This window comes from Sceloporus undulatus, chromosome 1 (genome assembly GCF_019175285.1).
Source record: "Sceloporus undulatus isolate JIND9_A2432 ecotype Alabama chromosome 1, SceUnd_v1.1, whole genome shotgun sequence".
NCBI classification, from domain to species: domain Eukaryota; kingdom Metazoa; phylum Chordata; class Lepidosauria; order Squamata; family Phrynosomatidae; genus Sceloporus; species Sceloporus undulatus.
Window position 1 is genome coordinate 339,037,870 of NC_056522.1, and position 15,590 is coordinate 339,053,459.

General features: G+C 41.2%; 2 protein-coding genes across 2 annotated transcripts in view; one reads left to right on the plus strand and one right to left on the minus strand.

Annotated features, from left to right (window-relative positions):
* Positions 1 to 2,274, minus strand: part of AREL1 (apoptosis resistant E3 ubiquitin protein ligase 1) — a 35,173-nt gene extending 32,899 nt beyond the window's left edge. The window contains exon 1 of the mRNA XM_042463012.1: positions 2,190 to 2,274. The gene's annotated coding sequence lies outside the window, so the exon portion shown is untranslated. The remainder of the gene's footprint in view (positions 1 to 2,189) is intronic.
* On the plus strand, positions 2,260 to 13,921 carry FCF1 (FCF1 rRNA-processing protein). The gene is made up of 8 exons (XM_042463051.1): positions 2,260 to 2,377; positions 5,165 to 5,232; positions 7,055 to 7,126; positions 8,733 to 8,881; positions 9,586 to 9,658; positions 11,278 to 11,365; positions 11,911 to 12,005; positions 13,668 to 13,921. Exons 1-8 carry the CDS (start codon positions 2,375 to 2,377, stop codon positions 13,714 to 13,716), a joined length of 597 nt encoding a protein of 198 aa, XP_042318985.1. The 5' UTR covers positions 2,260 to 2,374; the 3' UTR covers positions 13,717 to 13,921.
* The last annotated feature ends 1,669 nt before the right edge of the window (positions 13,922 to 15,590 follow it).

A 15,590-nucleotide genomic window follows, 5' to 3' on the forward strand; every position in this document is an offset into this window, starting at 1 on the left:
TTTGGTTCCTCACACATGCCAGTACTTGAATAACCATGCAGTTGACGATGTGAATGTATTCGAAACACATTCAAGGCATGTACTGTAGAGTTTAATTTGCATCGGTTATCCACACTGGTGACAAAGTGAATCTTTTTTAAAAACTCACGGGGGGCAAAAAACAGTATTGATTATCCCAGGTTAAGTAGGGAGGTTTGGCACACATCCCTCCCAAACTTAATTGGGCCCATTCAGAAGGCATGTGAATGACAGCGATTCAACCTGGATTCATCCTGGATTATTTTCACCATCTGAATAATCCCTCAGTTAGTCTGCAGACTAACAGTGGCGCTTTACAGACCGCCCACAAAGGGCGGTCTGCCGGTGCCTCTGCTTCCACCACCGGGAAGCCTCAGCCTCTAAACAGCGAGGCTTCCCGCTGGCCAAAAAAGAAGCTGCAAAAAGCAGCTTCTTTTTGCGCTGCAGAAATGACGCCATAAATCGCCAATGGCACACTCGCAGCGTCATTTACGCTGCATGACGTGCGGACGCTAAGCATCTGAGACGTCAAGATGGCGGCACCCATGTGTATAGGGCATCACCATCTTGTACGTGCTCGGCACATACTAGGGTTGGGGCGTCCGGAAAGGACGCCCCTTTCTAACCCTAGTACGTGCTGAGCATGTACTTTCCGCCCGTGTGGAACGGGCCTGAGATCCCTTTGCAGACACATGAAGATAAAGAGTGCAAGAGGCAGATGCCAAACACAGCAAACGCTTCTCCTCTGCTGGGATGGAGGAATAAATAAATACTGCAAGGGAAGGGAGGAAAGGAAGAGAGAGGAAACGCACATAACCAAAATTCAGAAGAGTCAATAATCTGAAAATTTGACCATATGTAAATGCCCCTTCCCCAAGACAGTGTGGTGAATTGGTTTGAGCACTGGACTGAGGTCCAATACACACTGCAAAATAATCCGGTTTAATTGCCCTGGCTCAGTGCTGAGGAATCTTGGGAATTGCAGTTGATTGTGGCACCAGAGCTTTCTGACAGAGAAGGGCTAAATGTCTCACAAAACTCTAGCTCCTTGATTCCACTAGCATTGAGCCAGGGCTGTTAAAGCAGTCTCAAACCAGATTATTCCTGCAGTGTGTTTTGGATCTAAGACTCTCTGGAGACCATGGTTTGAATCCCAGCTTGGCCACAGGAACCCAGTGCGGGTGACTCCAGCCAAGGCCTCAGAGGAAAGCAAAGAGAACCTCCCTCTGAAGAAACTTGCCGAGGGTCGTCCTGTAAGTGGGAAACAAAATGGCTCCCTCTTTGTAGTCCTTCAAGACTTACCTGTTCAGACAGGCTTTTAAAACGAATGCTTGTAAAGGAATTTAAAGTGTTTCATACAGTTTTATCTTTTATAAAACATATATTATTCTTTTAACAGCTATCTATTTTAACATTGTAATAGTTTACTTTCTTTTTAACACACGTCTTTTCTATGTTTCTAATTGTATTGTTGTTGTTTTTAATACTGTGAAGCTGCTCTGAGTCCCAGTTCTGAGAAAAAAAGCAGGATACAAATACATAGACAAACAATTATTATTTGTACTCTGCTCTTTCCCCAGAAATGGGACTCAGAGCGGCTTCACAATGTTAAAAGAAAAAGGAATGCAACTAAACCAAGCTCGACTCAGGCTGGCATCCTTCCCGGGAGGGAGCTAAAATGAGGACCCAGACTGTTGGGGGCAAATTAGCTTACTTGCTGTTCACTGCTATGATCTTTGGAATAGCGGTATATAAATAAAACAAATTAAATTAATTAATTAAAAACACAAAAAAGAGGGGCCTTGAAGGACGAAACAAACAAACAAACAAACAAACAAACGCCCCCCCCCCAAAAAAAACCCCCCTGCCCCCCAAACTGTATCTCCCAGAATTCCACAGCCTGGAGCCAGAAAAGAGTTACAAAGCGGTGCCAAACCAGGTTCTTTCTCCAGTGTGGATGCAGCCCCCCTCCCTCACCCACACACCGGGCTTTAAATCCTCGGCGGACCCCGAGCCTGTCCTGCTCCTGAGGGGCAGGGAAGGCTTTCTAAGCCAAGGGAGACGCCCCCTCCCCTTCCCTCCCCTTCCCTTCTCTCTCTGCCCACAAAGGTCCCAGGGAAAGCGACGCCGGAGGAGGAGAGGGAGGGACTGCGGGGAGCAAGAACACTGACCCTCGGCCGCTCTGCCTCGGTCCTGCTCTGTCAGAGCTGGCTCCTGCTAGCACTCTCCCTCCCTCCCTCCCCTCCTCCCCTTTGGCCAAACTCCGGAAGTGACGCACAAAGCGGCCGCCGCGCAGAGAAACTGCGCCGGAAGTGGGGCTGCGGAGCGTGTGGCGACTCTAGCGAGGGCTTCGGAGATGGTGAGTGGCTTCCCCCTGCAGCCCTGAGCCTCCAGTAGGACTTCACTTCCCAGGAGCCTGAGTTGCCTTGGCCAGCAGTAAGGCATTCTGGGAGCTGAAGTCCAGAACGTTTGTGAATCCTTGCCCTACAGCAGTGGTCCCCACACTGTGCCCAGAAGCCTCAGCCATGTTGGCCAGCAGCCAGGCATTCTGGGAGCTGGAGTCCGGAACATCTGAGTGGACCAACGTTTGGGAATCCTTGCCCTACAGGAATCCACCGAACAGGGATACCTTTATTGGCCAAGCGAAATGCACAATATACTTGTTGCAAGCTTTCGAAGCTCCATCAGTCAAGGAGTTACACACCGAACAGGAGAGAAATTGGAGATGTTAACTAAGATCATGTCTGCATTGTTGTTTCTGTCCTTAGTTAAGATGGCATGCTTTGATTGAGAGTTCCTGCATGGCGGAATGGGGTTGGTTGGACTGCATGGCCCTGCCTTGTGGCCCCTTCCAACTCTGAGTCTAGTCAGCCTCAACTAGATGTGGATGAGGCATCTCCAAGACCCTGCACTGCACTGCTCTGGTTAGGTTTTGTAAATCCAGGCCTCTGTCCTTCCTAATTGCGTTGAGCCATCTGACCTGTGCTTTCCACTCCTTCTACTGCCTTCTCCATTCCCTAGCATCACTGTCCTGTCCAGTGAGTCCTTCCTTCTCATGCTGTGGCCAAAGTACAACAGCCTCAGTTGAATCATCTTGGCTTCCGGGGCCAGTTCAGGCTTGATCTGGTCAAGGACCCATTTGTGTTTCTGGCTGTCCACAGCATCCTTAGCACTTTTCTCCAGCACCACATCTCAGATGAGTTCATTTTCTTCCAGTTTGCTTTCTTTACTGTCCAGCTCTCACATCCATACGTGGCGATGGGGGATACAGTGGCTTGGAAGATTCTGACTTTAGTGCTCAGTGGTATATCTTTGTATTTTAGGATCTTTCCTAATTCTTTCATGGCTGCCGTTCCTATTCTTAGTCTTCTTATTTCTTGACTACAGTCCCCATTCTGGTCAGCGTTTGATCCTATGTACTGGAATTCATTTAACTGTTTCGGTTTCCTCATGGTCCGGGTTGAATGTGCGTAGGCCCTCTGTGGTCATTGTCTTTGTTTTCTGTATGCTCAGCATTAAGCCTGGCCTTGCACTTTTCTCTTTGAACTTCCTTAGTACATAACTGTTTCAAGTCCATGATGTTTTCTGCTAGTACAGTGGTATAGTGCCCTCCACATATCTTAGACTGTTAATATCTCTTCCTCTCGTCTTTACTCCTTTTTTCAGATCTAAGCCTGCTCTCCGTATGATTATTTTCTCTATAGAAGTTGAACAAATAGCATGATAGAATGCAGCCTTGCCTGACCATTTTTTCAATTGGGAATCCTTATGTTTCTCTGTAGTTTGTTCTAGTTGTAGCCTCTTGTCCTAAGTACTGATTTCTCAGTAGAACTATCAAATGTGGTGGCACTCCCATTTCTCTGAGAGCATTCCATAACTTTTAGTGATCTATACAGCCAAATGCTTTTCTATAGTTCATATAACTCATGTTTATGTCCCCTAGGTCCAAAATGTAGAGAAAGTCATTAGCTTTGAGATGTCCTTTGTGTTTTGTTGCCTCTCCCCCTATCCAGAGGCGTCAGGAGAGGGGTTCAGAAGTTCACACCAGGTGACACCCTAAGGGGGGGTGTCACTACCGCCTTGCCCCCAAACACCTGCCTTTTGGCAGAAACAGACTGTGTCGTTCCCCTGCATCCCTTTAAATCATTAAAGAGACGGTGTGAGTGGGGCAAGGCTCCGTGGGAGGAGAAAGGAGAGGCCCCAGGTTTTTTTAAATGAAAAGTAAAATACATAATAGAGTGCTTTACATTATCATAACTGACCATACAGAGCTAACATTATTGGACATTTTCTGGGTCAAATACAATTCCTGTGTTTTGCCCTCATTTTTTTTAGAATTTGATGTTGATTCAAATAGCTGTTCAGAACAAACTAGACATTTTCAGAGATAACAATACCTAATGAAAAGAAAAGAAAAATAGCCTTGTGACACCTTTAAGATTAACAGATTTATTTTAGTGTGTTATTTGCCAGTTATAATCTACTTCCTCAGATGCATGGGAAACAATACAGTATTCATGCCTAAGGAATATGCACAATATGTGGGTGTGCGAGATACAGAAAATAACATTTGTATTGCTAACAGTAGTCATAAACTTTTAGGTATATGGTACCCATATACTGTATCATGTACATCCTGGAAATAAATAAGGCAGTTAACTCCCAATGAGCCTTTTAACCATTACTAAAGGTTGTTAGGCAGTTTATTGATATTGTCCCAAAACACACAGGCTAGATAAAGTGCCTTCTGGTCACTTTGGGGCATGGCATTCAAACAACACACACCCCCAAACCATCTGGAAGTTGTTCTAAGGCAGCCCAAAGCCATCCCTCTCCTGGTGACGGTCTGTTCACAGCAGTCCCAGAAGAATCAGGGCCAGAGTGGCCTCTGGCCACTCCTTTTGCCCTACCTGCTTCACCCCATTGATACTAAAATAAGTCTTTTAGAGACTTGCCATGCTGCAGAAATAAGCAGTTTGACACCACTTTAACTGCCATGGCTATGTCCTGTGGGATTCTGGGATTTATAGTTTGGTGAGGCTTTCCAGCCTGGTCTGTCAAGAGCTCAGGTGCCTTAGGTGTTAGAAAGAACTAGAGAGGATGTTATATATGTCTTCACAACAATTATTTATTATTAACTTGTTAGGGGAAACAGAAGAAAGCAAGGAAATATGCTACCATGAAGCGCATGATCAGCCTCCGTGACCAACGAATGTGAGTACTATTTAATAATGGCAGTGGTGAAGTATTTGTGTTGAACTCTAATAGGTTTGTGTAATTAATAAATCTGAAATGTTTACAGTGCAGTCCTATGTACAGTAATGACGTCTGTTGGTGGATGCATTATTAAAATCTATTGATGTATGGTATTTTGATTACAAATTTGTCTTGCCTCATTTGGCGTATGTTTTTTAAAAAGGTAAATATTTACAAAAAGAACAAAGTTCATTTTAAAGAACCATTCCAGTTCCTTTAAAGAAGGGATACCTTTTGCACATTGATGCCTGCTGTAGCATATTCCCTTTAGAACTACAATGTTCTCATTTACACTCACATATCAGATTCAATCAATCTGATACAATAGAGCAGTTCTGTGCACATCTTCTCAGAAGTAACAGTTCACTTGAGCTTTCTGTCTGGTAAAGTTTGTATAGAATTGCAGTGCTAATTTTTTTTCTTTAACTGATAGATGTAGTAATGAATGTTTGTAAACTGGCCAATAGTTCCCACTTAACTGAGGGAAGTTAGAATTACTGTATTATAAAGACAGAAGGGAGGAGAGCTCAACATGGAACCGCTTACTTATTCATTTGTGCTTAACATGCTACACATTAAACAAAAGTTTGGTGGCAAAACTCTTTATCTTACATTCAGAATTAAGTCATACGACAGGAGCCATTTTAATCTCCCTCCCCTCAAACCCTGGTGTTTGCCAGTAGCTATAGTGACCAAGATATCTTTTTGTTTGTATTATGAAAAGAAATGAGATTTCTAGACAGCAAATAGAAGGCAGATTTTTTTCAGGTATTGTGTTGGGTTTGAAACTGAAGAAATATTTTTTATCTTTGTTGAATTGTTTGTGTCCTTAATTCATACAGGATTTATGAAAATGGCTATATAAAATTCTATAGCTGTTACTGTGTGTCAGAATAGAAGAGATCAGGCTACTCTTGTATTGCTGAGGGCAGATGTCTTGCAGTTTCATATATTTGTCCAATCCATTTCCAGGCACATTTCAAACTGCTGTCTATGAACTGTGCAGCTTGGGCCAGACTGTCCAAAAGACTGTTCTCTCCATGAGTCTTCCTTTTCCTTGAGATTTTTAGGGAAAGACTTTCACTTCCTTCCACCATCCCTACAGGTTCATTTGATTAGGACATAGCAGTAGCTGCTCTTAAACTGCAGCACTCCTTTCCACTGGAGGCTAGGCTGTCCTCCTTTCTGCTCTGTTCCACTTGCTGGCAAAGACCTTTTTGTTTAGAGAGATTTTTGGACACTGACATGTTGTTGTAGAAGAATATTTGTAGTAGTTAGTAGTTAGCCTAAAGTTTGAGTGAGAACTGCATTCTCCCTCCCCACCACCCACTTTTTGTTGTCTTCAATGCTTTTAAATTATTATTGTAAGCATTTTAATGTAGTACCTAGCTTTAATGTGACAACTTACATATCCTTTTACATAAGGAGTTCAGGCTATTTTTTCCCATTGAATTTGTATCATGAGACTAAATGGTAGGAAAGTTGCCAGATTTGGAGAGATGGCTTTCCAGTCTAGCTGGAATCAACAGAGACTGCTGGAGTTTGTGAAGTTGGAGTATTCTATTCTAATCCTTTTTAGACCTTTTTAGAAAACATTAACCTATTATTTGGAGAAGTGTCATAAACATTTGAACTATGCTTTCTTTCATTTTTATCATCTGATCCTATACTGAAGCATTTTCTCAACTTTGATGTAAAGATCCTAACTTACTTGTAGTGATTTACTGAAATGACAAGAGATGACACATGTAAATGTTTTTGCATTTCTTGTCATTTCTAGCAAAGAGGCAGACCGAGCAAAAGCCAAAGAGAAAAAGAAGGAAGATCCCAGTGCAATCAAAGAGAGAGAGGTGTAAGTATGAAATTATTTATTGGCTTCTTGTCATAGGAGTAGTGTGCAAATGACCAAGTATGAACACAAATCTCTGTGTTAGCAATCTGGGGAGTAGTGGCATGAAGATGATGAAAGGGTTGAAGTATTTGTGATGGATTGCTTAACTCCACTGTTACCTTCCTTACTTCACAGAACTGTGTGTTTGGAAAGTTATCTAGTCCAGTGCCTGTTAAACCATTTGATGTTAAGAACAAGCAGGATTTTTCTTGTAATGTGCTGTAGGCCATATTTGTGCCCAATGACTACAAATATTTCATGCTTTCCTGGAAATGAGCCAGAACATTAAGATTTCCATGGGAAGGCTTTCTCTGGGTCCCACCACCATCACAGGCTCACTTGGTGAGGACATGAGAGAGAGCTTTCTCAGTGGCTGCTCCCATTCTCTGGAATTCTTTCCACAGGAAACTAAGTTGGCCTCCTCCCCACTTTTCTTTCATCGCCAGTCAAAGACATTTCTGTTCAGCAGGTTTTTAATTACAGTGGGCCCTCCATATCCACAAAGTCAAGCATCCACTGCTTGAAAATATTTTAAAAATATATAAATTTCAAACAGCAAAACTTGATTTGGCTATTTTATATCAGGGCCATCATTTTACTGGGTTTTTGTATTTAATGGAACTTGAGTACCCAAGGATTTTGGTATTGGCTGCTGGAAGTAAACCCCATCCCAGTGGATGTCAAGGGCCCACTGTAGTAAATAGGAAACGTTTTTATTGAGATGAATGTTTATTTCTTTAATCTTTTGTATGGCTTTTAAATTATTTTATATTGTATAATATGGGAATTTTTAATTGTATTTAAAATGTTATTAAAGTATTTTAACTTATTCTCTTTGGAAGCCACCTTAGGGCCCATTCCAGGAGAAAGGTGGCATATAAATTAATTAAATAAATAAATACAGTTGGGAGAGGCAAACACATCTTGTAAATCACTTACTGATCAAGCAGGTGTTGGGATTCATTGTTTTCCAAGCAGCAGGTTTGTTACAGATTAGTGATGAGGAAGTACAAAAAGACACCTTTGTGTTTATTTTAAGGGCTGATCCTTCCTCCTTATTTTCTTCTGTGCCTTCACATTGTTTCGGACTTATGGTGACCCTAAGGTGAACCTGTCATGAGATTTTCTTGGCAAAATCTATGCAGAAGGTGTTTTCCTTTGCCTTTCTCTCAGGCAGAAAGTGTATGACTTGCCCAGGGCCACCCAATAGGTTTCCATGGCCAAGTGGGAATGTGAACCATGGTCTCCCAAAGTCTTAGTCCAACACAAAAAACTATACCACTCTGGCTATTTTGCTTCTTAATAACACATTGTAAAGATTCAGAACTAAATCTTGATTGGATGTACCCCAATATTTTAAATTCCAACTATCTTGCTATTCACATTGCTCACATTTTTCAACAGATTTTCTGAAAATTTTCTGGGAAAAATATTTACAGTATTCTTTGAACAATTAAAATTAACTAGAATTTATATGCCAAGAAAAAAACTCTATGCGCAGTGTGTAGACAGTGTGTTTCATTTCATTGTTTTAATGTTACTTTTTCCTGGTGTGTTTGTTTTACAGCCCTAAATATCCCTCCTGCTTGTTTTTCCAATACAACACACAACTAGGGCCTCCTTACTATATCCTCGTTGATACCAACTTCATTAACTTTTCCATTAAAGCCAAACTGGATTTGGTGCAGTCAATGATGGATTGCCTTTATGCCAAGTGTAAGTATCTACATCTTTTGCAATTTCTTCTAGAGAGTAGCATTATGATAAGAGACAGGAACTGTATTAACACTGCAGGATTAATCTGATTTGATACCGCTTTAATTGCAGCTGAAGCAGTGTCAAACTGGATTATTTCTGCACTGTGGATGGACTCTATGAGAAGCTCCAGTTACAAAATCATATTGCTGAGGCTGTTACAACAGTGAGGCACTAGGCTGTAGGTTGTTGGGTTTTTTAAGTCTACTACTAAGTGCTTTACAATTAAGTGGGCAAATGTATCTGTGTTTATTTATAAAGCAAGCTTTTGCTTTTTTTTTTAAAAAAAAGCTAGTCAGCTACAAATATATTACCAGCTTATTGCTAATTTTATTTAAAATCTGGTTATAATGTTGAAAGTAAAGATGTCTGTTAACAAACTTTGTCAGCTGATAAGTTATGTTCAAAGAGAACTTTATTCATAACATATTTTCTTTCTGATGTGAAAAAAACTAATTAGATCTATAGATAAACTAATCAACTAAAGAGTGTGCTTTTCAATTTTGATAATTTTCTATGAGCTTTCATGGAGACTGTCTTAAAAGGATTAATAGAGTAACTGCATATTCAGACATTTGAAACGTAAGTATTTTTAGAATGCACCACTTGTAAGAGTTTATTGCTATGCTGGTTTGTAATGTTATGGTGATACTCTTTTCCAACAGGTATTCCCTGTATCACTGATTGTGTTATGGCTGAAATTGAGAAACTAGGGCAGAAATATCGTGTGGCCCTAAGGTAAGGGCATGCTCATTTTGTCCTGGGGTCACCATTATAATGCCCATGGACACCTCTGTTGGTGCCTACACATCTTCCTGTCCCCCATGATTCCACAGACACCCCCAGCAAAGATTTTTGTAACAAGCTGACACTGGCCTCTAACACCATCTTTATTTAAGAATGCTTATGGGCTCCAGATAAGTCCCAGAAGCATTAGTGGTAAATAAATTCTCTCTCTGAGGGAGAGAGAAGGCTGGCCCAGTACCATCAGGGGCTAGCCTGAAGAAGCAGAGCCCTCCCTCCAGTCCATCTGCCTTGGTCCAGGCCTCAGAGGGAGAGAAGAATGCTGGACCTGATTCCCTCCCCCCCCCCTCACCATTCCCTTCTCCTTTTGTGTTGTGTCTTTTAGACTGTAAGCCTGTGGGCAGGGACCTGTCTGTTATCCCCTCTATTGTAAACCGCTCGGATTCCCAGTGATTGGGCGGTATATAATAAAACCTATTATTATTATTATTATTATTATTATAAAAATAGTGGTTAACTAGTCCATGAGAGCCAGTGTGGTATAGATGCTTCACCTCTGGAAACCAGAGTTCAGTTTCCAGCTCGGCCCTGAAACCCACTGGGTGACCTTGGGCAAGTCACACACTCTCAGCCTCAGGGGAAGACAATGGCAAAGCACATCTGAACAAATCTTGCCAAAAAAGAAAAAAAAACATGATAGGGTCGCCTTAGGGTCACCATAAGTCAGAAACACCTTGAAGGCACATGCACACAAACTAGTCCATACTTTATTTTGAAGTTAAGGTACCACACAGAAAAAGGGAAAGGATAGCAGGGTGTGTTGTAGCACTCAGTCTTTGGGGTAGGGTAGGTAAGGAACATGTGTGGTGTGTTTGTATTTTGCTTTGTTGTTGTTTTGTTTTGTTTTGTTTTTTGCAGTGTTTTGTTACTTGATAGCTTGGGATGATGGGGGTATTAGTTATTCTGGCATGTTATGTATCTTGCCTAGTTAGTTTTATGTTGTTGGAGGGTATTGTCAGATGTTTGTTACCATCTGTGAAATAGAGCAGAAATGTTTGGTTCAAAAGAATGCTTTGTGTTTTAGAGCTGAGACCCTGACCTCTGCCTTCCATTTAAGCAAGCTCTTGGGCAAGTTAGGTTCTGCCACACTGCAGAAGTAAAGCAGTTTGATGCTGCTTTAACTGTCATGGCTGCATCCTATAGAATCCTGGGATATGTAGTTTGTTGGGGAACCAGACTTCTCAGAAGGAAGGCTAAATATTTTGCAAAGCTACAAATTCCAGAATTCCATAGCATTGAGCCATGGCAGTTAAAGTGGTGTCAAACTACGTTAACTCTGCAATGCAAATGCAGTGCTTCTCCTCTTTCCCATTTTGCCTCATGGAAGACGGTAATTTTGTGACTGGCTATATTCAACGTGGCAACCCTTTTACAAATGGGCAAGCTTCTCAATGGCAGCCATTTTGTTAGAGGTCCCCAGTCAAAAACAGCTGAGATCCAGGCCTGTAGCATAAATATGTGGAACTGGGGCTCACCCTTGATTCAAGATCTAGTTTCTTTACTCAGTTTGAATAGCTGGCTAGCACCTAACTTTCATTTTAATTATTCCACAGGATAGCAAAAGACCCACGATTTGAACGCTTGCCATGCACTCACAAAGGAACATATGCAGATGACTGTTTGGTACAGAGGGTCACTCAGGTATCGCATGTTGTAGAAATGTTTGCACCTTACTATTGACATACAAATGTATCTGGAGCTACACAATTTACTGCCAGTGACTTAAAAGAACCTGATATTCAGTAAAGGGTCTTCATTATTGTTAAGAGTCCTGGTGGTGCAGTGGTTAAATGTCTGTACTGCAGCCACTCACACAAAACCATAAGGTTGCGAGTTCAAGACCAGCAAAAGGGCTCAAGCTCGACTCAGGCTTGCATCCTTCCGAGGTCGCTAAAATGAGTACCCAGATTGTTGGGGGGCAAATTAGCTTACAGTTGTAAACCGCTTAGACACTGCTTAGGTGGTATGAAGCGGTGTATAAAATAAGTTTGTTTGTTTAATTAAGAAAAAACATCAAATTGCAAACAGCTGATTCTGTTTCCTTACCTCTCTTATTTCCTGAATAAAGTATTTGTCCAAATTCCTGGTTTTTTGGAAATAGATATTCTCTGACACTCCCTGCTTCAAATGAATTAAAGCACCTGGGTTTTTTTTCTCAATATAAGATTGCTCCCTTTTTTATGCAGCATAAATGCTACATAGTGGCTACCGTAGACAGAGACCTGAAACGGAGAATACGGAAAATACCAGGAGTCCCTATAATGTATATATCTAATCATAGGTAAGTGAAAACCCAAGTGGGAACCTGTTACTGATAACAAAATGAATTTACATTCTATTTTCGTAATAGTTTATTTTGAATCTTTGGAAGGAGATATGCCTTGCATGAACCTCTCCTTTTCACTTCATTCTCAATATGCTTTTTCCAGTGCACATGAGAAATATTTCTGGGCAGTTTTCCATCTGTTCAATAATGACACTGCAGCAACATTTCTATTTTCTCCCTGTTGCAATTCTTTTGTATAGTACAAGGTGTGTAAAAATAATAATAGTCAATCAAAATTAAACCAAACCTTTAAAAACCACAGGTAAAAACCACAGATGACTTCACTTGTCTGAAAGTGCCAGCATGGTATAATGGCTTGAATGTTGTACTACGACTCTTGAGATCAGGATTCAATTTCCTGCTGAGCCACAGAAACCCACTGAGGGACCTTGGGCAAGTCACACACTCAGCCCCAGAAAACCCTATGATAGGTTCGCTTAAAGGTCACCAAAAGTCAAAAATGACTTGAACGCACACATGAAGAACAACAAAGGAAATGCTCAGTACTGTAGTAATAAAAGCCGTTTTATTACTGCTGCTTAATTTGCAGTAGTTCCATTTAGAAACATGATGCTGGAATAAAACATCAACACAAATTCTACTTACTGATGGCTACATAAAATTAAGACAGAATCCTAAACACTTCTACTTAGACGAAAGTTCCAGCAGGGTTCTTTGGAGTTTATTCACAAATAAATGTGGATAGGATTGCAGCAAGCAGTCTTATACAGTGGACAATGGGATACAGTGGACAATGAGACATTTATTGTATGCGTCTTGTATTTTATGGATGTCTTATTGTTAGCCGCTTTGATCTTTTTGGAGACATGGATATGAATTATTATTATTATTATTATTATTATTATTTAGGAGACAAATGCAATCCAGTAAACTTGCTTTTTTGTATTCAAGCCTCATGACAGAACATACCCAAAATAAATGTTGTGGGATATAGTGAAATAGATTCTCTAGCTTCAGACAGCTGCCCGCATGTCTGTTTTTGTAATTAGAATTAACAAATGGGTAATTCAGTAGTAATGTAAGGTATATGAAAGTTATAGGTAAATATATTTAGCAAGTATGCATCTATTGTTTCATTCCCTATCTCCAGCTAAAATGAACCTGAAAATATACATCCTACATTTGTCTATTCAGAAGTAATACCTGATGAGTGCAATGGCGCTTATTCTCAGGTAAATGCAGTATAGAATTGTAACCTAAGTTCATGTAGGTGATTTGCTCACAATCATCTTGCACCTCTCATTTCTCTCTGTTATCACTGATGAAGCTGAGATGTGTAAGTTCCTTGAGGCAAAGAACCTTCTGTATACATTACTCTTAAAATCATTGTTTACAGATGTCACTGTATAATGTACAGTACAGTATAACTTTCAGCAGTGTGTAGCCCTTACCACTTGCTGTATTCCCATTTAGGTGCCAAAATTTCACTTCCCTAGCTATACAGTTCACAGATTGTTTTAGCACATGTGCTATTATATTAAGGGTTTAAAGGGATATATAATGCTAACAAATACCATGCTTCCCTTACAGTGTGATTGCAGTGCACCATAGTGCAAAAACAATAAAACACTTCACAAAAGATTTCTCTCATTTTAGGTATAATATTGAGCGGATGCCTGATGACTATGGAGCTCCCCGATTTTAACCAACTTCTGGAAAGGAAACAAGATATGCCTGCTATGTCCAGCTCTCCCCTCCCCCCAAAAAATGAATCTGTTGTAAGATTCCATTGTTTCTAATTGGCTTCCTGTGGTGCTTGAAACTGGTTTGCTTTCTTAAATGTATTTCCCAGAAAAAACATGCAGTCTTTTTTCTTGATTTATGGTCCAGAATAAATATTCTTCATTAAATACAAGTAGACTTCTTTCTTATTTTTCTTTGTTTACATGCATTCAGATTAAGCGTGCACATGTTACTCCTGTGTGAGGTATTGGGATTAATTTTAAAATGTGCTTACTTTCTGGCCATTATAGAAATGTATAAAGGTTGGAAACTGAAATCTGTAAAAAAATATTTTTGGTTGCCATCAGATTGCAGTTTGTTCCATTCAAACCCTTCTTAATCAGCAATCTGAAAAAATCAATTTAGCAGCACTTGGGGGAACTATCTGCTCTGGAAAATAACAGAGAATCTGGGTTTAAATTCAGTTTGAGTTGGATCACAGCTAAATATTTTAGTCCTATTATCAGTGGAACAAGTTGTACACTAAAACGGGGTAAGGAATCAGTGGTGTTCCAGATACATTCTGATTTCCATTACCTTTGACCATCTGGCTGAATCCAACACTGATTGGAGGACTACAGATTATCCATTCCTATATTAGAATATAACTAACCCAATTTGGATCAAGCCTAATTTCCCCCCCCCCCCCTTGATTATGTTTTGTTAGCTGCCCTCAAGTTAACTTCGACTTATGATGACCCTATGAATGAGAGTCCTTCAACTCACCCTATTATCAACCGCTCTGGTCTGGTCTTGCATATTCAGGTCAATGGGTCTTGGGCCTAAGCAGTTAGGCAGGATAGCATAGAGTAGACCATGCATGCCCTTCCTATCTTGCCCCAGATTCTGACCTGAGTCAGGCCCCAGGCTGGTGTGCTGATAGGTGAGTGTTTACACACCCACCCACAGCTGTTCATGGACCCGTTGCTGCCACATGCTCTATACCTGCCTTCACCATTATGTCTTCTCAGAAGACTGCTGTCTTATCTCGTTATGGGCGGAAAAGACACAATACATGTGTCCTGACAGCCCCATGTGACAGTAGCTAAAGGGCATGCAGGGCCACCTGTTGTGGCAGAGTTTCAAGCAATTTGCCCTGAGCCATGGCCTCTTTGAGCTGGGATCACTCTGGAACTGCAGGCTAATGGCCTGCATTGTCTGTACAGAATGATGTGAGGCCGGACAATGACATGGGTCTTTTCCAGCGATGAAGGTGGAAACATCCTATATCATGGGTTGATTCCATCACGTTGCTCCAAATAGGCAGGAAAAACAGACTTGAAGAAGTCATCACCAGAGGGAACAACCCCCACCATCCCTGTCTTTTTCCTGCCTCAGCTCCCGAGTAGGCTGTGTTTTTCATTTTCTCCTCCTTCCTTGACTTTGTCTTAAAGACTTTAATATTTCTTCTAATATTTCTTCTATTCTTATGATTATATTTATGATCTGTTCTCTCCTGCCTTGGCAACTCCCTACAAAAACAACTATGTTTTCTTTAGTCTTTGCTGAAGCTAAGCCAGGCATGGAAGGGCAGTTCAGAAGCTGCTATGCGACAACGGCCCAACTCCAGCATTAAAAAAGACAGCCCAGCCATGTCTAGCTGAAAAGACTGAAAGGCCAGAGAGCCCAGGCGTGGCCGGAGAAGGGAGATCCCTCTGTCCTTGACCAGATGCGCTCTGCTGCAAAGTCCAACCCCACCAAGGGGTTTGGGCAGTGAGATAGAGAGCCTAAAAGAAATTTGTCGCGGTGGAGAAGGGAGTTCCCCCTGTCCTTAACCAAATGGCGCCACACTGCAGA